Here is a 25,648-nt window from a genome sequence, read left to right on the forward strand (position 1 = left end):
GACATATGGATCGCTGGAAGAGGCCATCGCGCGGGCTCAGACCGCGCATTGCAATACATGCATTCTTTCGAAGCTTAGTGGCCAGGGCTACAGGCATGCATGCACTGCGGCACCCGCCTGCAAGGATGACCGGCGAGGCTCAGTCGAGAGCCTCATTGACATGTTCCAGACATCGATAAACACGAGCAAATCCAGACCTCAGAGCGCATCGAGGGGCCATGGGCCTGGACTGGTGTCAGGACTTGACATGCATGTGTCAGTCCCAGTGATGGGCAGATCATTGCGGCTTGTAGGATGGTTCACGACGAGCAATACTCCGCGAACGTGGTTCGAATACCTGTAGCCGTGCTATGATCTGCTGGTCGTCTTGTTCGGGTCGGCTGCGGCAAAAGTTGCCTTCTGCCTAGCCGCTAAGGCTTCCCAACTCCGTAGTGATCGGACATTGTAGCGAATGCGGGGGCTCTCAACTTAACAGGTGTCGTCAACTTTCTGCTGCTGTCGTGGTGTATGCCACGGCTTCAGTGCTTTTGAGCCAGGACGTGGCTGCGTTGGAGTCATCGGCAGACGAAGTCCTGGTCAGTCCTGACAGCAATTGTCTCATCGGCTGTGGTAGACGCGGAAGACTTCGAGCCTTGTACGAAAACATCTCCGGGATCGACGATCGATGGTGTTGCCCATTGTTGTGCGCTTTGCAGCTCGTCACCTTGACATCGTGCTCAGAGTCTTCAGGCTGTCGACAAAGTCTTCGGTAGGAGCACTGTAGGCGCGCACGCGATGCTAAGCAAATGGAGTTTGCCGCAGCGCTCGATGATTGTGTGGCCTGTCGTGACACTACAAGTTGTCAGGTCCAAGCAACGAGTCGACAGACTGCGACCGAACTGTTTACTGTTGTTCGGAGCAGAAACGCTGGCGTTGAGGCTCTGCTCTGACTTTTGCTTTGCTGTTGGTGGCATGTTGGTACCTTCAGCTGCATCTATGTCCTCTCACCTGGTCTTCGCCAGGCATTATTGGTCACAAGTAAGTGACACCTTCTCGCGCAGATGTACTATATCGAGGAAGAACGGCAGCAGCAACTCGGGAATCTCGACAGGGACTTGCCTGCGTTGATACAGGTCGCTCTTTGTTGCTTGCCGCAAATACATCAGAGACATGGAAGGGGCTTGTCCGCGTTCTTGCCTGATAGGGAGCATTCAACCACTTGCCCAGGACAAAAGTATGGTTGATCGTGCCTTCCTCTGCGCCATAGCATTTGCCTTGCGCCTTCTTCCCTTCTTGTCAAGTTCATCTTACCACACTCTTCTGTTACACATCTTGCACCACATTGCCACTTGCGACATTCATCAGAAAATATCTACTACCACCAACATCGCACATATTATGGTATAGCGCCGAGTTCTGTAACGTCATTCCCAACCATTTGTCGAACACATTCGTTACATGCCGCAAATCGACGCTTCGCATTCGTATACCAACCAGTCGGACTTCGGACCTCCAACATGGCTGACGAGCACGGCTTACAACACAGCCACCCGACGATGACTGAAAGTGATGACAGTGCAGAAGACATCGTGACCATGCTTATGCGACGAGCGACCAGTGATCGTTGGGTTTCAGAGTGTGAAGTAAGTCTGGCTCCAGCCTAGCTCCGCACATAGTTGACGAGCCCACAGCGTGTCGACAAGAGAGCCACTTCGCTTGAGTTCCAGCTCGCACTCTGGCCAGCGATGCTCCGAGGAGGCAACTTTGCTGCGACGCTCCACCTCAAATTTGATGGATTGTACGACAGAGGCGCCAGCGCGTTGCGGCCAACGTCACGAGTCCGGCGCAATTTATCTTGGTTCGAAGTGGCCATTACCGCACTCAGTAAGCGGGGTGTGTTGAACTTGCCAGGCGAAGCTGCGAGGCTGATGTCGCCGATACGGTCGAGAAGAATTACCGGAGGCGAACTGCTGCGATATTTGTACACACGCCTTAGGAGCACGCTGATGGCAGAAACGCATCAGCTGTACCGGAAAGTCGTCGATTTGCAAGCAGCGGCACCGGATGTTGGGATCTGCAGTCGCTGCAGGGAGCACGTGCAGGAGTGCGACCATGATGTGTATCTGTGTTGGCGTTGCGGGTCAAGGGCTGAGGCGCTGCTTAGCAACGGGGGCACTTTCGTCACTGCGCAGGCCCGTCGTGTCTCTGCATACTTCCAGATCCAAGGTTGGCGCGTGAAACTCCGGGAGCACATGACTGAAATCACATGTGGGATCAGGCGAGAAATGTCGCAGGTGGAGCACATTCTGCGGTTGTGCAGTCGTGATAACGAGGTGTCTTTTTGCGCTGGGTGCTCTCGTCCTGGCGCAATATGCGGCCGAGGCATCAGCCCTCACAGCTACAGCACGTTGCTGCCTCCAGGGGGTTCGGAATGCGATGTCTGTTGTCGTCGGTGTGGATGAGATTGAGACTACCAGTTCGACTGTTCTGACAGTCTGGGAAGCAATATCGAGTGCAGCTGTTGCGAGCAAAGAAAACGGAGAGGCTATGGAAGTCAAGGCAGTGCGCAAGTAGCTGAAGGTCATTTGCTTCGGGATCGGCCAGGTAGCGAGCGTACCACACTCCTCAGTCTTTCGCTCATACACGCAGAGTTCTGATATCTTTGCTCGAATGCAAGCTTTTCGGTGTCGAACAGCTTTGTTCAATCACGTTGGATCCAATGTTGCACGACGTACGTCCGCGGGGCCTGCATCGAACGTGAAGACTGGAATCAAATTGCCCGTAGAACGGCGCAGAGAAAAACGTTCGCTCTTGTTTCGCTATACGTCAGCCTGCCAGATGCTCTCAGGCTCAGAATGCTACCATAATCGCCGTACATCACGACTTTCAATACTCGGTTGTGGCACCGCCTTCCTTGGAATCATCAGCTTTTGTAGCCTCGGCCACTCCACCCACCTTCTCCTGCCGACTCCCAGCAGAACCCACTGCTCTCCCAAACCCCCCCAGAACCCTCTTCAAAGCCGTCCTCTTGATCGGCTTACCTAAAAACGCATTCATCCCAACCTCTTCACAGCCCTTTCGATTCGATTCATGGTCAAACGCCGTCAGCGCCACAATAGGCGCCTCGAAACCCAGCTCTCGTATCTTCTTGGTGGCTTCGATGCCGTCCATGCGTGGCATTTGGATGTCCATGAAGATCAGGCTGTAAGGTTGCATGGTACTTGGATTCGAAAGGGAGTGCTGTACGAAGTCGAGGGCTTGTAGGCCGTCTTCGGCGAGCGTGATGTCGGAGATCTTTTCGAGTTTGAGGAGGCGGAGGATTACTTGTTGGTTTATTGGATTATCTTCTGCTACGAGAACTCTGAAAGGAGGTGGGCTGTCGGCGTCAGACGGTTCGGGTGCCGGCGTTGCCGGAGGTTCGGTATGGAGCGCTCCTGACAGTGATGTGGCAGTCGTGGCCTGACTAATTGGTGGTCGCAAAGACGCCGTGTGCTTTTCGCCTGAAGTCTCCGCGGGAGTCTCAATCCCTGAGTGCAGAGTCTGAAGCATTGACGGACCGTCCTGCGATGCGGACGCGATAGCTTCCAGCCGTGGCCTATGGTAGCTTGTTGATCGGCGGTCTGGTTCTTTGGGCCTATCTTCTGCCTCATCATCGTCGTCGTCATCCAGGATAAATGGCTGCGAAAAGCCAACTATCCGGGGCTTCTCCATTCCTGGGGCGTTCTCCACCGAGACGATCGACGTGCCTTTGGACTGTGGCGATCGGTGAGGTGGCCTCTGTCGAGACATTCCAGACCGGTTGCTGAACGTCTCGAATTGAACGGAACTGGTCATGCTGCCTCTTCGACCAGATCGGGCTAGTGATCCTGACACGGAGGGCACTGTCTCCTTTGTGTACTTCAGAGGTAGTCGGAGCGTGAAGGTACTGCCTATGTCTGGTGTGCTCTTCAAGCTGATATCGCCGCCCATCAACTCCGCTAGTTGGCTACAGATTGAAAGCCCCAAGCCTGTGCCGCCGTGCTTTTTGCTTAAAGCAAGGTCGCCTTGCACAAAAGGCTTGAACACCTCCTTTTGCAGGTGCCCTGGAATGCCTGCCCCAGTGTCTTCGACTTCGAAGTCAAAGACAAGACCTTTGGAGGCCGCCTGATTGGGTAGGTCAGGCTCTTTCCCTGATGGTTTCCGAACCTTGATCTGCGGTATGCTGTCGTTCGCCGTGTCCGTGGTGTCGTCCAGGGTGTTGGCATTTGACATGTCATCTGCAGCCAGCGCCATATCGACCATACCTCGACAACGTATGCGGACCTCTATCTGTCCTTTCGCTGGTGTGAACTTCAGCGAGTTGCTGACCAGATTCATCAAGATCTGTAAGATTCTGTTCTTGTCCCCACGAAGGCCGACTTGTCTCAGGGGTCCCACATCGGCTGGGCCTCTAGCCAGTACACTTGTCTCGACTCGTCGTAGATTTCCAGCTACATCCCGTCTGGCGATGATGGCATCTTCTGGCTCGTCTTCTGAGTTGGGATATGTGGAGTCCGCCCCAAGGAACACGACTTTCAACCCGACGTCCGCGTCCTTAGCTTGCTTTTCAAAGATCGAGATGAGCTGGTTTCCGACGTCGACTAGCCTGAAGGTGTTCTCCTCTATCGATAGCTGCTGCCCATATGAACTGCGACTGAAAGTGAGCAAGTCGTTGAGCAGATGTAATAACAAGTCAGACGACTTGTAAATAATCTTCAGAGACTGTCGGATCCGCTTCACGTCCTCCTCTTGCATTGCGACTGCACACATGCCAATGATGCCATTCAGTGGCGTTCTCAGTTCATGCGATACGTTTGCGATGAACAATGTCTTGCTCTCATTGGCGGCCTGCGCCTCATTCCTGCTCTTCTCGAGTTCTGCCGTGCGATCCTTCACACGGTCTTCGAGCTTCGCGTACTGTATACCGAGCTCGTCAGACATGTCGTTGAACTTGTATGTCAAGTCCGTAAGTTCGTCGTGTATGAAGTGCTTTCTGTCGGGCACCCTTTGCGGTATCTGGAAAGAGCGAACTTTCTTGCCTTTGGACTTCTTCTTATCGACCTTGCCGGTGAGTCTGCATTCGCCCTTTTCTGCGTCGTTAGCCCAGCTGAGTAGGGACTTTTCGGTGTTCTCAGTGCCAGTGTCCGACTTGTTCGACTTAATGGACGGGGGTGCATATGTTTCATATGTCATGACTGAGTTGTCGGTTGCCGTCCGGAGGGCATCGATAGGCTTGACTGCATAGTGTGCGATAGGGAAGCAAACGATGATAATTGCACCAACAACCGAGAAGACACATGCCAGGACTGTGTTTCTCAACGAATTGATAGGCCCGTTGACCTCACTCCTTGCCTGGCCGAAGACGACAACCCAATCAACGATTGGGGAGTCCACGATGGCGTAGCCAACAGCGATCGAGGCGTTATTCTCGTTGTGGGTCTTCCACAGAGTCCCAGCATTATTGATCGAGCCACTGTCCGTTGACCAAGCTCGAACAATGGCAGGATACCAACGCATTGGAAATGGTAGATATGGATCGTCCTTTCGCGCAGGATGACGGGCCGCATATGGAGGCAACTTGAACTGGACCTCTATGTCCTCGATGTTGGCTGCGGGCATGCCCATGATGTCCCTCTCGAACAAGTTGTTCACCCGATCGGGTCCTATGATGACCACTTCTCCCGAATGACCCAGGCCGACTCTTGAATTGATAATGTCGTACATATTTCGCGCATCGAGAACAACTGTCAGCCACCCAAGCACTTCGGTGCGGCTGGTGTTGTTGTTGATGGCGACAGTGAACGAGATCAAGGTAATGTTGTCCTTGGGCAAGTACAGTGGGCCGAGGAGTAAGGACGAAGTGTAGTTCAACACTCTGTTGTCGTACCGTACGGTTGAGTTGTCGCCATTGAAAGTGAGGTTGGGGTACAGGGTCGGAGGATAGCCAAGTCCAGGATCGCCGAACATAACCGCAGTGCCGTTGGGATAGGTGTAGGGCAATGTGAATCGCCTTGCACCAGTGCCGGTAGTGTTGACAATCAATGCTCCGGAGTTGCTGTCGTCCCGAGCGTAGACGGCTCCTTGTAGATATATGGCATCTTCTGAGCCAGCCGAGAGCGCGTGGTCCATGTTGGTCTGTACATGGTTAGCTCAATCAACGGTCTCGCGCAAAGATCACGGACTTCTTGTAAACTCACGGCGAGGGCGTTTCTAAGCTCGTCGGTGGTATTGCCATTGTCATATCCTCTGACATACCCCTGCAGCACGTCCCTCGTAGTGATTGACTGGACTGCTTCTTGGAACAATCTCAGATCTTGCGAAAGTTGATCGGCCTTGAGGTTGGCCGTGACTTGCAGAGTCTGCTGCCGGCTTTCCATCAGATAGTGGCGACTCTGTACCCATGTTGAGACCGCGAGCACCATCAACGCCAGTAACGATGTGATGGCGATGAGGAAACATAGCTGCTCCCGAATGCGTATCCTGATCTTCATTGTGCTGGTCCGATGAGGATAAGACCCTAGATTTCAAACACCTCAGAGAGTCGACGACACTCCGAGTTGCAACCGCCGCATGTCGATGTATGTTGACAATTCAGACGCCCTTCAATTTGTCTTTTGTGACACCCTCGACGCTGGACGTGATTGTGAAGACTGGGGAAGAAGTTAAGAACTTCTGAGGCTGGAGGTGGCTGTCAAAATTTGGTGCAGTCTGCACAATGCCGAAGGTGTACTTGCCCTCTCTTGTCTTCGTTTGCTTACTCACATGAAGTCTTAGTGGAGGTCATTGCCTGTATTGGGCGATTCGTGTTCTGCGAGTGGCTCTGCCTCCTGCAACGGAATTAAGGTTACGATCATGAGAGGACCCTGCACGATGTTGCCTCGAACTCTGCATAGCAATTCCGTGAGGTGGCCCCGACTCAGGGGACTTAGGCTTCTACCTGTGAATGATAAGATGTCCTATATGCAGATCAAACAACCATTACGAGCACAGTACTTTGTCATTGACTCCTGGACTGTTACGACGAGTAGGCACTGAGCGACCGGTTGCTCGTGCGTGTCGGGCCAGGGCCCCGGATCTCTCGCCGTGACACGATGTAGGATTGATTAGATGATCGCTTACAACGAAAATTTGGCGCGCCGCAACAGGGGGCGGTCGGCATGTGGCCCCAGGCAGCGCCTATAATCAACGTACATGGACGCGATAGACATTTCGTTGACTTCAGGTCCGTATAGCCGAATACCTTTAACGCCCGAAACGACATATATGTGAAGCTTGTGAAGATCAGAAAGGGCACAGCTAGATAGAATAATCTGATCGGCAAGGGGGGAAGTGAAAAGGGCAGGCGAGAAATTCGTACCTGATAGGCAGGCACCAGGCGGGGCAACAGCGTGGCAGCCGCGTAATTGTTTGACCCCAATTTCAGACGTTGGGAGCCAGCGAAGCTTAACTTGTCCACCTGGAATCCTTCTTTCTTTGTCGCGTGCGTACACGATACCTTATGTAAGTGCTGGTCAGCGTATCAAGCGCGGTAAGCACCGACGACACACTTGAGATCCTTCGGGAGAGCGTCGCGGTCAGTAGGCAGGCGCGTGGCATGAATGGAAGGACTTCCTGCCGATCCAACAACCACGACACTCATCGTTGTGTGCTGTCATGGTATTTTCCTAGGATCTTCAACGATTAATCCGAACGCGGGCAACAATGAAAGCAAGGATTGGCTAATAGAGTCCTTCCAGCGCGGGGAGACCCCGACGTTCATCGAACATGCACGAGCGGGCGTTAGGCAATTGAGGGCGTGCCTCGACGCCAGCGAACGCGCGATACTTGTTTTCTCTGGCGGCGCTACCAAAGCTTCAAGGGGCTGTTCGAAGACAGAAGGTCAGAGTTATCTGGACTTGTGCCGAGCTCGTGACTTCTTTGGCCTTGAGACAACGCATGCGACGTTGAAGACCAGGACCTTCGCTGAGGAACAGGCCACTGACTCGTACCAAAACGTGCTCCTTTCTTTGATACAGTATCCTGCCTTCATACACGCTTCAGCTTCTCGACAGAGTGGCAGCCGTTTTCGAGTTTGGCCGCAGAAGCTGATCATAGTCTCACATGAGTTCAAGCGTTCTCGATTCCTGGACTTGCACGTCCCAGCCATAGCTGCTCCGCTAGAGGATGTTCACTTTATTGGGATCGACCCACCTTTCGACGAGCAGCAATTAACCGATGTCATCGAAGGAGATAGACTGCGAGGATACGGCGTATGGCAGCACGACCTCAGAGGCACCGGTTCACTTCTCAGCCAGAAGCGCCTCGCTCGAGGGTGGGACGAGGCGGCATTTATCGAGAAGTGTATCTCCAACCACGAGAACGTCTCGCCTGAAGCACGAATACAGCTTGAAGCCCTAGTCAAAGGTCAAGGCGCTATGATATGGCCAAAGACCTTACATGGAAGCTGACCCATCACAACCTCGCCAGCCTCTCCTCCTTGATGCCAGGCATGTCCGCCAGAAAACTTTCCGGAATCTCAACGACCTTGTCTCTGATGTAGTCCGCGAACCCTTTACCAAGAGCATCCAGCAATCGACAGCTGCTCACTCCCCTGCCCAATGGCCCATAAATCACAAAGTGGACCGCATGCAGCTTCTGGAACTCCATCCTCTCAACGAAGTATTCCGCGCGCCAATCCTCGCCCATCAGGTCTTTCAGCCGCTGCACTGTCAGGAAGTTCTGCAGCCACGGATAGTGCTCCGCCTTGCGCACAAAGAGCCCACAATTGATGTTGGCACCCTTGTCACCTGACCTGGCGAGGACGACATCACCAAGCCTTGCCTTCTTCGTTGGGCCGAAAGATGCCAGATCCTGTGGCTGGGCAGTCTCGTACGACTCCCTCGGCTCCACCTTCTGAAAAGTCGACGGATGTCCCGCGTCAAACATCAACGGCTTGCCGCCCTCAGTAAAGATCCCTGCCTTCTCTTCCAGCTGTTCCTGCGGGATCAGACCCGGGTAGAACGCTAGATACGGTCTCGGAATCGCCGTCCGCGTATCCAGGCTCAAATGAAACCCGGAGAAATGCTGCATCCCAATCTGCGAGAACGACTTCAGCAGTCCATAGCACGCCTCCTGTGTGTCCGCCTGCGTGAACAGCCTCAAGTACGTGGTACTGGCATGCTGACTGCTCGGATTTGCCTCCGGCACACCCAGCACCTGGAAGTCAAGCAGCTGAAACTTATCCAGCAACCCGTTCCTCTTCAACTGATTCCGCAGATTCGCCTCAACCAGCCTATACTTCTCCTTGGTCGCATACCCAGTCGCGTTCATCAAAATCTGCTGCTCATACCCACCCTTATAAAAGATCGCCAACTTCGTCGTCGGCGGTGGCGGCGCACCCTTAATCCCACTACACCTTACCCGATCCTTCCCAACCTCCTCAATCACAACGTCCTTACAGTCCGCCGTAACATCACTATTCAGATAAATCCTCCCCTGCAACTCGTATAGAAACTGGCACTTCACCACATCAACATTCACCACCCCTTTCGTCCCAGGATGCTTCGTCACGATCGCACTCCCATCCCTCTCAATCTCCGCGATCCCGAACGGCAAATCCACCATCAAGTTCTCATAATCATACTCATCAAACCCCGCGAAGTTCGCGCCCGTGATATAGCTCGAGCATTCGATCAAATGCCCTGCCACCAACGCGCCAGCCAAACGATCCCAGTCATCCTCTGCCCACTGATACCAATACCATGACGCCCCAATCACGGGACTCGCATCAGCAACCCTCCCACAAATAACAATATCACACCCCTCATCCAACGCCCTCTTGATCCCTCTCGCACCAAGATACGCGTTGGCACTCACAACGGGGAAGGAGGGAATTCCCTCCTTCCCCTGGCCCAAGAAGTCCTTTACGTTCCCGGGCAATCTCTCTCCAACTTCCTGGTTGCTTTCGTCGAGGTGGCCCACGACCTGGCCTTTAGCGACTCCCTCTCGGACGACCTCCACCAGATCGTCCCCCTCAACCCACCCGACCCTGTACCCACCTTCGCCCCCATGGCCCCTCCCAACAACCAACTCACGCCAAACCTTCTCCGCCATACCCTTGGGATTCAACGCTCCCCCATCAACCACCACCTTCACCCCGCGAGCAATGATTTCATCGATACACATTTCCAGCCCCTCGTAGCAATGCGGTTCCCATCCGTCGTGCGTGCCGGCGGTCATGGCAACAGCATTCTCGGCGAGGTTCATCTCGCAAGGTAGTCGCCGGTGATGAAGTCGATGCCAGGGCTGGACGGGTCGTGGAGGGTGAGTTGGCGGAGCATCTGATAGGCGGGGTCACCGCGGGCGCGGAGGCGTTTGCTATTTGCACGGGGCGAGTTCCTGATTATGACTGTTAGGAAGAAGCGCTAGGAGTTGGACGGACCACACTTGGGATGAGGGAGCGTGGTAGGGTAGCGCGCGCCAACCCTCACACGAGATATGCACGAGATCACTTGCCTCTGTCCCTCGTCCATCGCTCGTGAACATGCTTCTCGTTGGGTTGAATGGATCCCATGGCTGCAGTCGGATGGATGGTAAGGCTATCTTTTGCGCAGCTTAAGACGGTCCTTTGGAGTATACTCCTGAGCGGAGTTTCAGTTCGAACCGGGTGTTTAGGCCCTTCGATATCTATGCTCTGGAGGCAGAAGCGAGTGAAGTCGACGAGCCGAGGAAAGCACAACGCGAGGCCTCCAGGCAAGTCGATATACACTTCTCCTCATGCCTCTGCCACATAGCTGTTCGTCCTGACTCGTACAACCAAAACGCGGAGTGCAGTTGCCGGCTTTGGCCTCGGCTAGGTCGTCCGCCAATAGCGGCTTGCAGGATGGGGGTGTACTGCTCCACTCTCAGGTAGTGCCAGTAGATATCACATCTGTTGCTGTCGAGCGCTTGTGCTTGAGCGAAGAGCAGTCGGGCTCGCGCGAAGGCACGAAAGAGTTCGTATCTGTAAACATGCGGTGGCCTCTGATTAATCGAAGGCTGTAGGCTGTCTCCTGTCTGGAGCAAGATTGTATACATATAAGCCTGGACCATCATGGACTGGTATACCCGTCAGGTTAACATCAACGCCGTTTTGTTGCAGAACATTTCTACCATACCATGCCACCCTTATGGCCGACTCCTTTTAGATCTCCGATTGATACTACGCAAGTTGTGGACGCTCACTTCTGCAACGCTCCAAAGCCATGGTATATACACTCATTACATCTTTCTTGGAATACGGTATGCCCCAGCTCGTGTTAGAAACCGCCTTCTGCTCCGACTGTTCAAGCAACAGCATACCCCATGCCAGCCCCACCTGTGTTGGTCCCTCCTCCTTCACCACCAACACCATCGAAACCGCCGTCCAGCACCCTCCAGTCAACTTCACCCGTCACTTGCAGCCTGGGGTGCGGATCCAAACTATATCCGAACAGCGCAGCGCGAGCCTGACTGTCGACAAACCCGCCGTGGTCGGCGGGACTTATGCCCACAGGGAATTGCTGGCCAGGAAATGCGGGCAGGAAATCCTCGTCTATGAAGACATTGTTGTTCACATGATGGCTGTTGAGGGAGTTGGAATTGCTCCGGTGGTGGGAGTGTGATGATTGTGGAGGATGAGGTGGCGGGTGCATGCTACTGGCATTGGTGTTCTGCTGCGAGGAGTGGAGATGTGGTGATGGAGAAGATGACTGTGGTTGATATGGATTCTGTTGCTGGTGGAGGCTGCTGCGCATGTCAGACTGCCACTGCATTGGGGCAACAAAGGCGTTCGTGTTGGACTGGGCGGACATCGTAGATACGACGGTGTCGGGTGCGGGACTCGGATTGAGGATATGCTGGGGGCTGTACGCGACTTGCTGCGTTGTTGTTGGGATACCATTGTTGTTATGGTGCGAATGCGCAGACATGGTTTGGAATGCTGTAGGCTGGGCAAGCGACATGTCGTGTGTGGTCGGCACAAACAGTGGCGTCGATACCGGGACCGGCGACGGCTGCGATGGCCTTCGGTGTATGTTGCTCTGCCGGTCAATCACGGCTTGAACACGTTTTCGTATTATGGCGTCGGAACGCTCAAGGGCTGGCATCGCGCTTGCCGTACGCTTCAACACCTCCAGCAAGAAAGTAAGGCCAGCGCGTTCCATGCTCATTGCCGGATCGACTGTATTGGTGTGCTCCCGTTCGAACCGTAGCACTGCTATAGTCGCCGCAATATATGCGGCGTAAGCATTTAGATAGGACACATGCGAAAGGCCAAAGGTATTCGACTGAAGGATAAGTAGGTCGTGGATAGCAGCCGTAGCTTGTAGACAAGCTTGGAATGATCGACTTGGTCCAGGTGCGCTCATGTCTCTCGAGCCTAAGACTACCGGCCGGTGCAGCAGTATGACTGTGGTATGATAGAGCAAATTCAGTGACATGATGTGTACTGGTGGCGCCAGTGGTGGCATCCTTTCAGCGTTGATGCGCAGATGGGGAGGCATTGAGACGTAGAACTCCTGAAGATCCTTGGCGATTCTGATGAAAGGCTGCTCGTTGGCTGCCTTGGCTTCCGCGGACATGTCTTCGCTTTCTCTTCGAGCAGCCGCCTCTGGTGAGTATATGTTATGCATCAGATCGTTCAATATCACGCATAAGCGACAATTTTGCTGGAAAGTTGACACAACATAGCCTGGACAAGGCGGATAGTTTGGCGCATGTGCATGATCCGGCTTCGGCGTCTCGCCATAGTACGGTGCCCATGGGTCCTTGTCGGAGTAATCGTCCATGAACGTCATCGGAAGGTCATCTGTTGGATGCGCAAAGCCTGGCATGCGGCCAAGGTATACACTCAGTATCTTGTCCCACGTGTAACATGCCCAGAACAATCGCTTCCGCACTTCGATGTCTTCGGCTGTAAGACTCTTCACAAACGACTGTAGGCGATCCGACGGAAGGTGTATGCCCATGTCGAGGGCCATGCGGAAGGCTACTCCTGCAAATGTCCAAGCTTGTGAGGAGCGACCAAACACAACCTCGCGAGCGGACTGTTGCAGCAGTGCTTGGATAGTTGGGATGGCACTCGGCTGGAGCATGTCCATACCCAAGCTGAGTCTTGCATCTTCTGTCAGCTTCTGCATGAAATGATGTGCCGAGAAGGTCTGCGTGACTGGACTCTGACCAGTGACTGTAGAGTAGTGATGTTGATACACATCATGGTTCAAGAACCTTGCACAATGCGCATGCATGACCTTCAACAACGTATCGGAGAAATAGGGCGGATCTTTCCTGGAGGGTGCGTTGAAATCGATGCTGGACATGCCACGAACGAAGGCTGGTCGATAGACGAACAAAAAGAGTGGGTGTATCCAGCACCAATGATATCTGAGCAGCTCTTCTGAGAGCTCTTTGGGAATGTTGACTTTAACAGCACCATTGGCGATAGCGTACGGTTCGATCTCGCGTTGCTGTGTGGCATTCACGACAAGGTTCCGTTTCATCTCCTCATCCTTCGTGACTGACGAGACTGACTGCTGATTCAGTGGCTGCAAAGCCGAATTATCCGGAGGCTCATAGACGGCCGATGTTGGACCGTTGAAGGCAACCTTGCCTCGGTCGTCCACAATGATATCATTCTCCCATATGCGACGCCGATTTGGGGCGGACTGGCTACCGGACTGTTGGGAGACGTTAGCATCGCTTGCTGGTGATGCTATGGATATCTTCTCCTCCTTGATGGGGTGTGGGTTGGGAGTCCAGGTTTGAGATCTGGCTTGGCGGAGCTGAGCCTTGAGCTCGTGTACTTCCTCCTCTAGAGACCGGACATACGCCAGCGACGGTGGTTTGTCATAGCGACAGTCGTCCTTGTAGGCTATACAAGTCGTACAAGACGGCACCCGACCATCGCACTTACTCTTCCGCCGCCGACACCCGGCACAGGTGCTTTTCCTGTGTTTAGTACGCTTCGCATCCGCATCGGGCATCCTTGTGTCGTTCATTGGGGCCGGGCTATAAGGCTTGAACCATTGCTGTCGCTAGTGGAGGTGACTGTAGGTCCTGGCGCAGCCCGTGGGCGAGTGGAAGTATCTTCGTCACTTGACGGTGATGAGGTCGTCTCACCAGAGTTTAGTGCTTGGCTCTCGTTCAGGTGGCCTGCTTTGGCGTCCACCGCTTGCAATTGTGATAGGCTTTTGACGTATGCCAACCAAAAGCAATGCGCGTCTGTCCTGTGTGCTCAAATGCTGTCTTCCTAATACTCGAGTGCGCAAAGCTTTGATGTTGACGTGACTTGGAGAAATGTTAGATCGGCGTTATCCTGGACGAGGCCAATGCAGGTCATGGAAGTGTGAAGAAGGAAAAGATGAGCAAGTTGCATCGAGCCAGTCTGAGCCAGCGGGAAAATCACCCCGCGAACCTCTGGAGCCGAGACGTTCCAGGCTTCGCAGGTTTGGAGTTGATGGAGCCATAAGCGATGCGGCTTGACATCAGTGGCTGCTGCGGCAGAGACATTTCGTTCTCGGGATACCTCGAATTCAGTCTCGCACATTCGCAAGCAGTACTTTGGATGAGCAGCGAGCTGCATAGCATGCAATGGAGACCGTGCATCTCTGTCCGACAGACGCGATCACTCTGTGACAGCAAGATCCTACGTGCGCGAGAGCGGCGCAATAGAGGCAATGTCCTCGGCGTCTTCCACAAGTCGCCGCTAGAAAGCGCACGGACCTTAGGATATCAGCGACTGCCAAACTTAAGGATAAATATACATAGACATTTAACCTGGAGTCGCAAGCACAGACCAATTCTGCGTCGTGCTTCTGTTGCTAGCCATCAACAATTCTACGGTGGTCCGCCATTCAACGCAGCCTTCTCTTGTCTCGAGAGCAATTTGAAAATCTTACCTGCACCAATGGGCAGCATTAATGGTCAATACTGTGATGCTTGACCATATCATCAACTAGCACTAGATCGTCCACCTCGATATGTACAGCCCTCCTCTCGTCTTCCGCGTCCAAGCTATGGTTCTCGATAATCCGACGCTTGAAACTCATGGAAGTACTCAAACCGCCTGCTAACCCGACGCTCGACCTGCGCCATGATCTGATTCCGCCAGGGCTTCGCTCTGCCTGCCATGTGCTCCGGCCCATCCAGTCCATTGATCTTGTCGAAGTCATGCACAGCTAGCAGCTCGGTATAGCCAGGACGAAGATCATCTGCCTCGAGCAACTCAAAGCGCCGACTGCGCCGCCAGCCAGGTATTCGACTTAGGTCGTGTATGTGCTCCTGACGTCGAGGTCAGTACAGAGCTCGTCATTTGTGCAGTGCTTCAGCTCACCTTCTCATACCACCGATGCACCTCAGGCACAAGGTCATCTCTCACTAGCAACGACACTGTCATGATCACCGGAGCAGGATCATCACTGCGCCCTCTGCTCGACACGTCCCTGTACACTCTTCGATCGATCCAGTCTATCTTGTCGGCTATCACCGTCCTCTCCCGCGTCGATCGGTTGGCTCGAAGATGCGTGTACCTGGCTCTTGCAGACCAGCTAGTCTCGCCAGATCATATATCGCCAGAAAAGCCTTCGAATCGGCATCTATACACCTGTAACGATACCCGTTCCTCACAAAACCCAGCTGCAATCGCAGCGGACCGTGCTCCGTGTTATACCACTCGTGGTATTCTTCCTCGCACCCTGCCTTCGGCTGACTGATGATATAGAAGAGGCCCGGCTCGGCAGTAGGCGAGATCGCTGCTGGCATTGCGAGCTGCTGCTCACAGGTAAGCAGTCACGGGCACGTCCAGCAGCTCTGCAAGAGCGAGGTAAGAAGTCAAGAGCAGTCATCCGGCACCTTAGCCGTCAAACAAACCTGATGTAGGGAAGCAGTCAGGCGGAGTTTGGCCGGTGCGCATGCGAGATCGCACATGGCGCCTTAAACAGGCAGGAGTGAGTCTTGTCCCGACTTCTTCCTTCCTGATAACGGAGGCAGCCGTTTTGCATGGCCATGGGTGCATCGCAGACTTGCGAGGCTTCTGCTGTGCGCACTCTGACTGACAAGGTGAATATGTTCGCATGAGAAGGAAGGAACTCAAGCTATGCAGATCCGGCCACGCTTACCGGTGCACGTTTGCCCCATATGGGTCACCGTACGACCTCGAGAGCGATGATCTATCCCCGGGCTGTCATCCGGCGTGGCGAAAGCCATTCAAGGTTGCTAGAGTTCCTTTCCTCGACTACGTACCCCGGGAATTTAAGTGAAGATTGTTTCCGCTATCCATAGCATTGAGCAGAGAGTCGGTATCCTCCTCCGTGAGCATAAGTGTCACATCAGGTCGTCCCATCCTTCTCTGACCTTTCGGCCGTCATTCCACGAGCGGGCAGCCAACCGCGCCTCTTCGGCTCAGCACTTGCATCGACAGCCTTACCCTGTCCTCGCGGCGAACCATCAGCACGCTCAAGTCTCTCCTTCCTATTCAGCACAACCTTCCATCTTTGTCCAACACCAGCTTTCCGCTCTGCAACTCCCGTCTTGACTCCTAGATACCCAATCATGATCAGCCATAGACGCTCTCATTCAGTACACAAGGAGATCACTCACTCTCGACTTCCTCTGCAGCGGCCGCCTTCACTCCTAGATACCCAACCATGATCAGCCAAAACCTCGTCGTACTCTCATCTCGTTCAGTGACAGACGGAATTGGCACTCACTCTCCATCCTCGTCTTACACCGCTGGCGCGCCGCGCCGCACCACTCCCGTATGCGCGATCCGTGCATCAAGCCCGCCTTGTAGCAATATAGCCCGAAAATTCCTACGGCAGCTAGAGGGATTGCGACTATGCCGATGCCTATTGCAATTACAGGCGCCGCTTCCTCTCCTGCTTCTGCTGCTGCGCCAGCAGACTCGACGAGTCTGGCGATGTTTTCATGCCATAACAGGCGGGACACGCTCGCCCTTGCCTGTTGGCCTGCGTCTTGAACTCGCCGCTGATCAGTAAAGGCCTGTCGTCGCAGGACAATGGTTGGTCGCAGGAGAGGAGGTCTCCTCCACGCATATCTAGTGCTGCGAAAGACCAACATTCTGTTCGTTGTTGGGTACTCGAGATAGATCCGCATGCGTCGTTCACGTTCGTGTCTTGCCCGTCACGTCGGCAAAAGACGTCTTGCTGATCGAGATGAACCTCAATTAATGGCTGTTGGGAAAATCGCCGAAGAGATGTTTAGGTAACGAACGCAGCAGCTGGAGATTCGTGGAAACCTCGCAATGCACAAACTGCGCACGGACTCTAAAGGGGCTTCCTTGTATGGCTGACCACTGTTTCCTCCAAGCTGCAATGACTTACATCCTGGTCTGCCGGCGTCTGCATGTCAACTTCTGAGACCAGTCCAGGCCCGGAAAGCCACAGCCTGATCTTTCGAAGAGTTCGTATTAGTGACATTGATGTCTGAGATATGATAGAGCTTCCAGAAAACATATTTAGAGCACACCAGACCACGCGGGACGGAATCATCTGGATTTCTGTGGTCTATGGTTGTCTTCTCATGCAAGTCCAATAATGCATAGTTCGTACCTTCCTTCAATAACTTGTCCTCGGCCCTAGGCGCTTTACACAGGGTCGCCACAGATATTGACCTTTTTCCAGTGTACCATATGCTCCGTCAAGAGAATGTTCGCGTATTCCCACTCACAATCCTTATTCCTGATTGCGCGAAGCTGGTCCGCGGATCAGACTCGATCTCCCAGTTCTCATCGCCTACACGAGCAGCCTCGAGCTCGTGTCGCCAGTCAGCCACCACGGTTCTCGGGCGGCTGGTTTGCTCGTCATCAGTTGAGTCAGAGATCTGCAGACGGTCAAGGCGAGCAGTCTCAATGCGAATACTTCTTCTCAATTCTCGAGCTCGTCGTTCTTGGGCAGTGATGGCTCTTGCGGTAGGTGTCTGAGAGCCTGGCTCGCCGTCGTCTTGCATCTGCCGACGGCGGATCTGGGATGGAGAATGCAGCATGCCAGGAGGAGCGGTGTATGCACTTCCGTCCACGGCCCATCTGCGAAGACGATCAAGCTCTTGGGGTGTCTGAGGCTGGAACAGGGCTGGCAATGCGTCGTTGTAGACAGAGAAAGGGCCATCGAGTTGTTGAGCTCTGCGAGTCGTCGTATCGGCACAATCTCGATGGCGATGAGATCTGGAGCTAGTGTTGACTGCGGTTGTCAGGGAAGGAGTCGGTCGGGGAGGCGTGCTGGGCACCAACGGAAGTGCTGTCAATGAAGGAGTTGGTTGGGCAGGCGTGCTGGGCTCTAATGGAAGTGTGTCCTGATCTTCATGCACAACACTGTTCTCTACGCTGGCTCGCTGGGAACTAGGGACGAATTCGGGAGCCTCTGGACGCATTACAGCGTGAACAGGAGGCGACGTAGGCTCATCGTCCGTGAGTGTTTCGTCGTCCGGACGGGGAATATCAGACCCGGAAAGCTCAGACTCGTTGTAAGAATATGTATCTGTTCGTGGTCGATAGTGCTTCGGACTAGGACTAGGAGATGCTTGTAGGTGAAGACTGGCCTGCACGGTTTCTGCAGATGTTGGAGGTGATGCAAACTCGGTGAATCGAAGCAGCGAGCTCTGACGTGGTGCATGGTGTCGACGTGGCTGCTTAGAATGATCATCCGTAGTGGTCGACTCAGCGTCGGTCAATGACGCTTCAGCGCTCTCAGCCACCTGAAAATCGTCAGAAGTCGGGGCGGACTTGGCGTCATCAGGCTTCGGAGGTGAGACATGTGCTACCGGTGGACAAGGCGCGCTGACGGCAAGGTCGACTGTGCTTGGAGCTCGAAGGGAGTCCGTCTCGAGACGCTGGTCTGCTGCGGTCTTGATGTGATCCCTCATGTAACGCAAGATGTCCTTTTTCTTGAAGCCCTGCTTGAGTAAGCCGTAATGGATATCTAGCTGCTGGATGTGGAAGGCGACGTCCTGTTCGGACAGTCCAATACTTGTCTGTGGTATACGCAGCATGATGCAAGATGCTGTTCACGACATGAGTGTGTATCACGAGCAGACATTGCCAGTAAGCGTGTCAATTGCCATGAGTGTTGGTTGCTGAACGGTACCTACCTCTACGCACTCAGTCGACGTGCTTGCCAGGTTTCGACTAAGTTCATGATCGCACTTGCCGTACGCTTCCATTACCTGGTCGCAGAGAGGCATTGTCTCTGACACAAACCGATGATGGAAGTTACGAGACAACAATACTTTGCTTGCAGTGAGGCGAAGACCGAATGTCTGGGCTTACGTCGCCGCCAGTGCCAAAGATAGCATTTAGGCACCTGTATATTGGTTGAATATCAGGATTGGCCATGTATCACCATGACCGCAATAGCAGATGCGCTCGAGGTCATCATACTGCGGGTGGACATAGACTTTGATGATGATGAAAAGGTGAAGAGTGGCTGATGCAAACGACGGTAAAAGAAGAAGTACAAGTTGAAGCGGGATCGACCCTCCAAGCTTCCCTAAAGTCGGCGGCCGGGTGTTGAACCTCCATCTCGTTTCCGACTTTCCACACTCACTTCAGCCTCCATTGCTCAGAGTTGTACCTTGTGCTCAGCCATTCACTTAGTTCATTCACTCATAGCAGCGTTCGTCGTCTTGCGCTCCCTCCCAAAACTCTACATCTCAAGTTTCAAGCTGCATCCGGCCCTCACCCGGCCCCTCAACGCAGCACATCCTACTCCGGCCCTGAGTCGGTGAAAGCGCATTCTTACACCATTGAAAAACTCCACCTTTCACTGCCCCCCGCATGTCTCATAGTACCTAGTCCCGGCAGCCACAACTGAATCACACTGCTACGGCATAGGTAGAGACAGAGTCGCTGCTTTGGCACAGCAATGACTTAAGCCAAAGACAGCCACCAGCAGTTGCCAGCATACGTATTTGCTATGGCAGCCGACTTATCTCTGGGACCGCTGCGCATAGCCAATCCAGACGATGGCTCAGGTTCTCCTGATGCACCGCTACAATCGCAGCGCTCAATTCCAGCGGTGTCACCACTGCCAGACCTGACCATACCACAAGACTACATCAACAGGCCGGTCAAGCGCAGTGACAGTCCGGTCTCACCTCTTGACGAACATGACGAACAATCTGCTCCGTCCCACTCTCCGCTGCAGCAGTCTGTTTCGCACTCGAGCGCATACCAGCAGCGATCTGCAGACCGACCACGACAGCAACGATCGCTACCACACACATACCAAGACCAGCAGCAGCAGCAGTTCCCACAATACCCTGTCATGATGCCACAGAACCTTCACTCCGATCCGCGTGCCCAGACCGGTAGACCCACCTCGACATACTACACCCAGATGCCCGTGAACGGCACTCAGAGCAGCAGTGTCTCGCGACAAGGCTCGTACCGCATGCGCACCGAGGGAACCAGTTCAGGTTTCCCACAGCGTGCTTCGTCCACACGCGCTGCTCTTGGACAGCAGCCGGGTGTGCCTTCGCAAGACGATTCACACACCGAAAGAGCGTATGGTTCAGGAACCTGGGGCGCGAATAACGGCGGGCTACCACCGAGGAAGTCATCGCGCGGTATGGGTTCGATGCGACTAGGCAACACACCCCCGACGAGCACACCGCTATCGTCGACTCCGATAGCCAATCAGACGCCGTTGTCGAGTTCACCATACAATATCGAAAATGGACCACTGCAGAGTAGTGAGGAATGGCAGGAACGTGGTGCTGCGGTAACTACCAGAAGAGAAATCGATGCAGACGGCAGGCCTGTAGTGCGTTCAATAAAGAAGGGAGTGAAGGACTTCAACTTTGGTCAGACATTGGGAGAGGGCTCATACAGTACAGTCCTGGCAGCACAGGATAAAATTACTGGCAAAGATTATGCCATTAAAGTCTTGGATAAGCGACACATCATCAAAGAAAAGAAGGTCAAATATGTGAATATCGAGAGGGATACCCTAAATCGCCTAACAGATCACCCTGGCGTCGTGCGGCTCTACTATACGTTTCAGGACGAACGGTCACTATATTTTGTCCTCGATCTGTGCACTGGGGGAGAACTACTGGGCACATTGAAACGGATGTCCACATTCGACGAGGAATGCGCACGCTTCTATGCTGCGCAAATACTCGACACAATCGAATACATGCACAACCGCGGCGTCATACATCGAGACCTGAAGCCAGAAAATGTCCTGTTGGATGAGAACAAACATGTTAAGATCACCGACTTTGGCACCGCAAAACTCTTGGCAGAACGAAAGGACCAGAATGGATATACATCCTTCGAGCGAGACTCATCAGAGTCTTCCGAGCGAGCGAGCTCGTTTGTCGGTACTGCAGAGTATGTGAGCCCAGAGCTGCTGACCGATAAGAACGCCTGCAAAGCAAGCGATCTATGGGCGTTTGGATGCATAATCTACCAGTTGCTCGCTGGTCGACCACCGTTCAAGGCAGGCAACGAGTACCAGACGTTTCAGAAGATTGTGGGTCTCCAATACGAGTTCCCACGAGGCTTCCCAGAGGCAGCGAAAGACCTGGTCGAGCGACTACTCGTGCTGGAACCGCAGCGAAGACTCACTATTGAGCACATCAAGAACCACGAGTTCTTCGATGGCATTAAGTGGGGCAAATCGTTGTGGTCCACGCCTGCACCCAAACTTCGACCATTTATGCCACCTTCAAATCCACCTATCCGACTCAATGGCGCCCACAGCGGTACACAGAGCAGTTTCCCGCCAGACATCAGCCATGGACACAGCACGCAAAATACAATGCTTCCGCCAGCCAACCCGAAGCCTCAGCCACGAATCATGACCGAGCTGCCTCCACCAAGTCAGCTCGATATCGAATGGTCTCCTGTCCTGACGCGATACAACGAACGGATATTGAAGTTAGGTAACTTATCCGTCTCGGCAGCCCAGCAGGCACACAGCTCAAACGAGAAGGGCAAGTTGTCTCGGTTATTCGGAGGTGGTGATGGCAAGAAGCGTGAGCGACTCGTCATGGTCACATCAAGCGGACGCCTGATCATAGCCCCTGCTGGTGGCGAAGAAAAGAAAGCTAAACACGAAATCCCGTTGCTTGCACCTGGGGTCGAATACTCGAGCTCGACTGATTCCAAGGGCATTACTCAGTGGGTCGTTGATACTGTAAGTTGCCAATACCCACACTGCCGGCCAGTATACTGACCTCGCATCCAGCGTGACAAGCACTTCGTATTTGAGGACACGCGGCCAGTCTCAAAAGAACCCATGGCTACCGCAGTATCGACACAGGAATGGCTTGATGCTCTCGTCAAAGCACGCGACATAGCAATCACGCTGGATGAGCAGAGCGGAAGTCAGAACTACTCGGAGAACGACGATCTCAATATCTCGACCGGGCAACTTTCGAGCCATCCAAGTACCATAGACCAGCCCACTGACTTGAGTCCATCGGGACATGGCACCCGAGGAATGCTTCGAAAGGAGCCGAGCACTAACGATAGTGAATCGCTGAAGGGACGAAAGAGGTTCAGTAAGCGACAGAGCAAGAGCGGGCTGACGGCGGTGTTCTGAGTCGAGTTGAGCGAGCGTGATGACTGCATTTGGAGCGACATGGAGCAGTAGAAGGAGGCTTCTTTGTTGATATTGTGAAAAGCATGGGCGCTACCTTTGCACTAGTCTGGTCATGATTGAAGAGCGAGCTGAGCTGAGCGGACTGTTGATTGCATGCAAGTCCTTGGTGTCCGGGTTTGGTACATCGAGCGAGTGAGCGGCATAAGATGCAGATCCAGATATTGCATTAACGAACAGGCGGTGACTTGCTCATTGCTCCGAATGAAAATACTCCATCATTACTAAGTACGTTTGCCGTCTACTACGTTGTTGGAACGCGGCAGGCACGAACCACGTCAAATGGTCCTCTCCCACACAGACATCCTGCAGAATGTACTTCTTACACACCACCCGACAAAGTCGTACTGTACATGTGCTGTGCTTGCCTTGATGAACACACCGATAATTCGGCTCGTCAAGATGAATCCGTTTGCCTTCGATGAAAGGGCGTCACTGTTGATGATTACGTTGCGCTCAGTCGCATCAAGTCAATACATTCTCTACTCACAGAATTGCCTCGAGACTGCAAATCATAAATTCGCTTTCCAGCTGACCACGTCAAAAGTCGAGTCTGCCTTGAAAGCTATCACTGGTTTTTACATTGGCCCAAGCATTATCAACTAACATGGACTTCCTTGCTCTTTGGAGGCATCGATAGGCTACTGATCGCCCGGGAACCTGCATGAAGCCCACTGCGCGTCCAGCCGAACCCTCAATTCTGGTTCCAGCTTGGGGCCTTCGCCACCATGCCACTGCGGACCGCTGAGTCTAGTCCGCTTCGGTGTCGATCATAGCAGAGACTACCGTTGACTCACGAGACGACGCCTGACGATGTCCGCACATTCCACTCTCCAGCACCATCACCCTCGCTCGCGGGAAGGTATACGCCTCATCGCGGAAAAGACGAAGCCGCCGCACTGACCATCCCCCACACTCTGCTCGAGCTCCGCTCTGATTTCATCCCGCCGGGTCACTTCTCTCCGAGTTCGACTTGCAACCGGCAGCAACACCTGGAACGACAGCATTGTTACTGCTATACACGTACGCAGCAGCTAGTGCCTCATGGCCGGCCTCTGACCATGCGTCGCGTCTGCCCCTACACCCAATGAGCCAGATCGACTCCCCCTCTGCCTCGCAAGCGCAACCCATGGTGTCCCACCCCGAGATAGCCGCTCCCTTGTCACGGCGCGCACCCTCCGTCTCCTCACGAACCTCCCGGTCGCGACACCACCACCGCGGTGGCCGTAGCCACCATGGCGGCTCGTCGAGCTACGTCGCGCAAAACGAGTTCCCATTCTTTGCGCAGACCGGAGACGTCGAGATCGTGATCGCATGCGATGGACAAGAGAAAAGGTACTTGTTGCACAGGTTGATGCTGGGCCAGGTGTCGGGCTTCTTCGAGGCGGGGATGAGTGAGGAGTGGTCGAGAAGCTTGGGACCGCCGCCACCGTCGGCGCCGCCACCGGTGGGAGTGATGACTGTGATTGGGGAGGACGGGAGTCAAGTGGATGCTGGGCAGCAGCAACAGCAAAAGCCGTTGTTGCGGCCAGAGCAAATGCTGGCACCGGGGCGTAAAAGGTGGAGGTATGAGCTGGACTGGGTAGGTCTGGAGGATGATGAAGAGCCGATGCTCATTCAGAAGGTATGTGATACGCAGACCAGCCCCGCCATCCACTCGTGGACAGAGACTAACACATACGCCCCTACAGCCTCCGTCCGGCGGCCTCTTCGTCTCCTCCTTCCAACCCCTCCCCACTCCTCAAGTGCGGCCACAGCAGCAGCAGCAGCAGCAGGCACACCGGTCCTTCTTCCGCTCCGTAGCGAACCTCACCCTCGGCCACACAGCACCACCAACCACCACAACCCAAACCAACATAGACGCCGCCCTCAACAACCCGCTCATCCGCGACTACGATAACCTCTTCCGTACCTTCTACAACTTCGCCCCAGTCCTCAACTCTCTAAACATCGCCGCCGCCTACTCCGAATGCAAAGCCTTACTCACCCTAGCGGACATGTACGACGCCTTGACAGTCGTCGGCCCACGGATCGACCACCATCTCCTCCGCTTCGGCTCGAGATTGTTCAAGCAGATCGCCAAATACCCGCCGTCGTACCTGAAATTAGGGTATCTAGCGCGCAGCCGCATCATCTTCTCAGAAGCGCTGACGCATGTAGTCGGGCAATGGCCCGTCGCGTACCCATACCTTCGCACTGACCACGATGACGATGGCAATGGAGGAGGCAGCGGCTATGACGTACCGCAGTCCGTGCTCGATCTGATCGAGGATAAAGTCGACGATCTGGAGGAGCTGAAGGGGAAGATCGAAGCGAAGTTATTTCGGCTGACGCTGACCACGTCGCGGGGTGAGCGCGTGAACCCAAGTAATGATTATCTGGGCTGGCTGGCGATGAGTCTCTTTCGGCAGTGGGTTGCGGAGAACACGACGCCGGAACCGCGCGGGATCTTGAAGCAGCCTGGTGGTGGAGTGTCGCCCGGCGCTGGCGCCGGCGCTGGGAATGCAGCCGGAGGTGGTGTGGCGAGGCCTGGAAGTTCAGGACGACAACCTGCTGCTGCCGCGGGAGCTGCTGCACCACCACATTCGCCGATCCCGGCTTCGCGGATTTATAGGCTTCTCGCATCGCAGAATCCGGAGGCCTACCTCCCGCACGACGAACTGCGGCGGTTCTTGAAATGTCAGCCTTCCGGGATGGCGGGGAATGTGTCGCTTTACTCGAAAGAGAACCTCCGGCGCTTCGAGCGGCGCATGGACGAAGTCAAGAATCTGGCGAGGGATGTGGTTAAGCCTTTGGTGAGGAATTGTTTGGAGTTGGATTTGCGGTTGTTGGGTAGTGGGGATGATGGAGGGATGGGAGGGGGTGGGTTGGGGTATTTGACTTGTACGCGGGTCGAGGAGGGGGAGATTCCTTGGGATTGAGAGTCATGGTAATGCTGCTGGTCAGGCGGGTGGTGGGATAGGGTGGGAAGAGTAGTGGACTGTATCAGCGCCGCGTCTGGGGGATGGATATGACTGGAGGTTTTTTGGATTTTT

At 54.2% G+C, this 25,648-nt stretch overlaps 7 protein-coding genes across 7 annotated transcripts; 2 read left to right on the plus strand and 5 right to left on the minus strand.

Moving 5' to 3' along the window:
* Positions 1 to 2,865: 2,865 nt before the first annotated feature.
* Positions 2,866 to 6,488, minus strand: AB675_7777 (Two-component system protein B; the record flags this gene model as incomplete). The annotated part of the gene is made up of 2 exons (XM_018148169.1): positions 2,866 to 6,132; positions 6,195 to 6,488. The coding sequence occupies 2 exons, from the start codon at positions 6,486 to 6,488 to the stop codon at positions 2,866 to 2,868; spliced, it is 3,561 nt and encodes a 1,186-aa protein (XP_018000510.1).
* Positions 6,489 to 8,448: 1,960 nt separating this feature from the next.
* AB675_7778 (uncharacterized protein) lies at positions 8,449 to 10,242 on the minus strand (the record flags this gene model as incomplete). The annotated part of the gene is made up of 1 exon (XM_018148170.1): positions 8,449 to 10,242. One exon carries the CDS (start codon positions 10,240 to 10,242, stop codon positions 8,449 to 8,451), a length of 1,794 nt encoding a protein of 597 aa, XP_018000339.1.
* Positions 10,243 to 11,300: 1,058 nt separating this feature from the next.
* AB675_7779 (Nitrogen assimilation transcription factor nirA) lies at positions 11,301 to 13,976 on the minus strand (the record flags this gene model as incomplete). The annotated part of the gene is made up of 1 exon (XM_018148171.1): positions 11,301 to 13,976. One exon carries the CDS (start codon positions 13,974 to 13,976, stop codon positions 11,301 to 11,303), a length of 2,676 nt encoding a protein of 891 aa, XP_018000388.1.
* Positions 13,977 to 15,006: 1,030 nt separating this feature from the next.
* On the minus strand, positions 15,007 to 15,753 carry AB675_7780 (uncharacterized protein; the record flags this gene model as incomplete). Its single annotated transcript, XM_018148173.1, has 3 exons — positions 15,007 to 15,273; positions 15,326 to 15,471; positions 15,522 to 15,753. The coding sequence occupies 3 exons, from the start codon at positions 15,751 to 15,753 to the stop codon at positions 15,007 to 15,009; spliced, it is 645 nt and encodes a 214-aa protein (XP_018000198.1).
* A 1,896-nt stretch (positions 15,754 to 17,649) lies between these two features.
* On the minus strand, positions 17,650 to 18,996 carry AB675_7781 (uncharacterized protein; the record flags this gene model as incomplete). The annotated part of the gene is made up of 1 exon (XM_018148174.1): positions 17,650 to 18,996. One exon carries the CDS (start codon positions 18,994 to 18,996, stop codon positions 17,650 to 17,652), a length of 1,347 nt encoding a protein of 448 aa, XP_018000311.1.
* A 923-nt stretch (positions 18,997 to 19,919) lies between these two features.
* AB675_7782 (Serine/threonine-protein kinase ksg1) lies at positions 19,920 to 22,556 on the plus strand (the record flags this gene model as incomplete). The annotated part of the gene is made up of 2 exons (XM_018148175.1): positions 19,920 to 22,148; positions 22,200 to 22,556. The coding sequence occupies 2 exons, from the start codon at positions 19,920 to 19,922 to the stop codon at positions 22,554 to 22,556; spliced, it is 2,586 nt and encodes an 861-aa protein (XP_018000237.1).
* Positions 22,557 to 23,700: 1,144 nt separating this feature from the next.
* AB675_7783 (uncharacterized protein) lies at positions 23,701 to 25,534 on the plus strand (the record flags this gene model as incomplete). Its single annotated transcript, XM_018148176.1, has 2 exons — positions 23,701 to 24,237; positions 24,305 to 25,534. 2 exons carry the CDS (start codon positions 23,701 to 23,703, stop codon positions 25,532 to 25,534), a joined length of 1,767 nt encoding a protein of 588 aa, XP_018000207.1.
* Between the last annotated feature and the right edge of the window lie 114 nt (positions 25,535 to 25,648).

Source organism: Cyphellophora attinorum (assembly GCF_001299255.1).
Source record: "Cyphellophora attinorum strain CBS 131958 chromosome Unknown Contig12, whole genome shotgun sequence".
Taxonomy (NCBI): Eukaryota; Fungi; Ascomycota; class Eurotiomycetes; order Chaetothyriales; family Cyphellophoraceae; genus Cyphellophora; species Cyphellophora attinorum.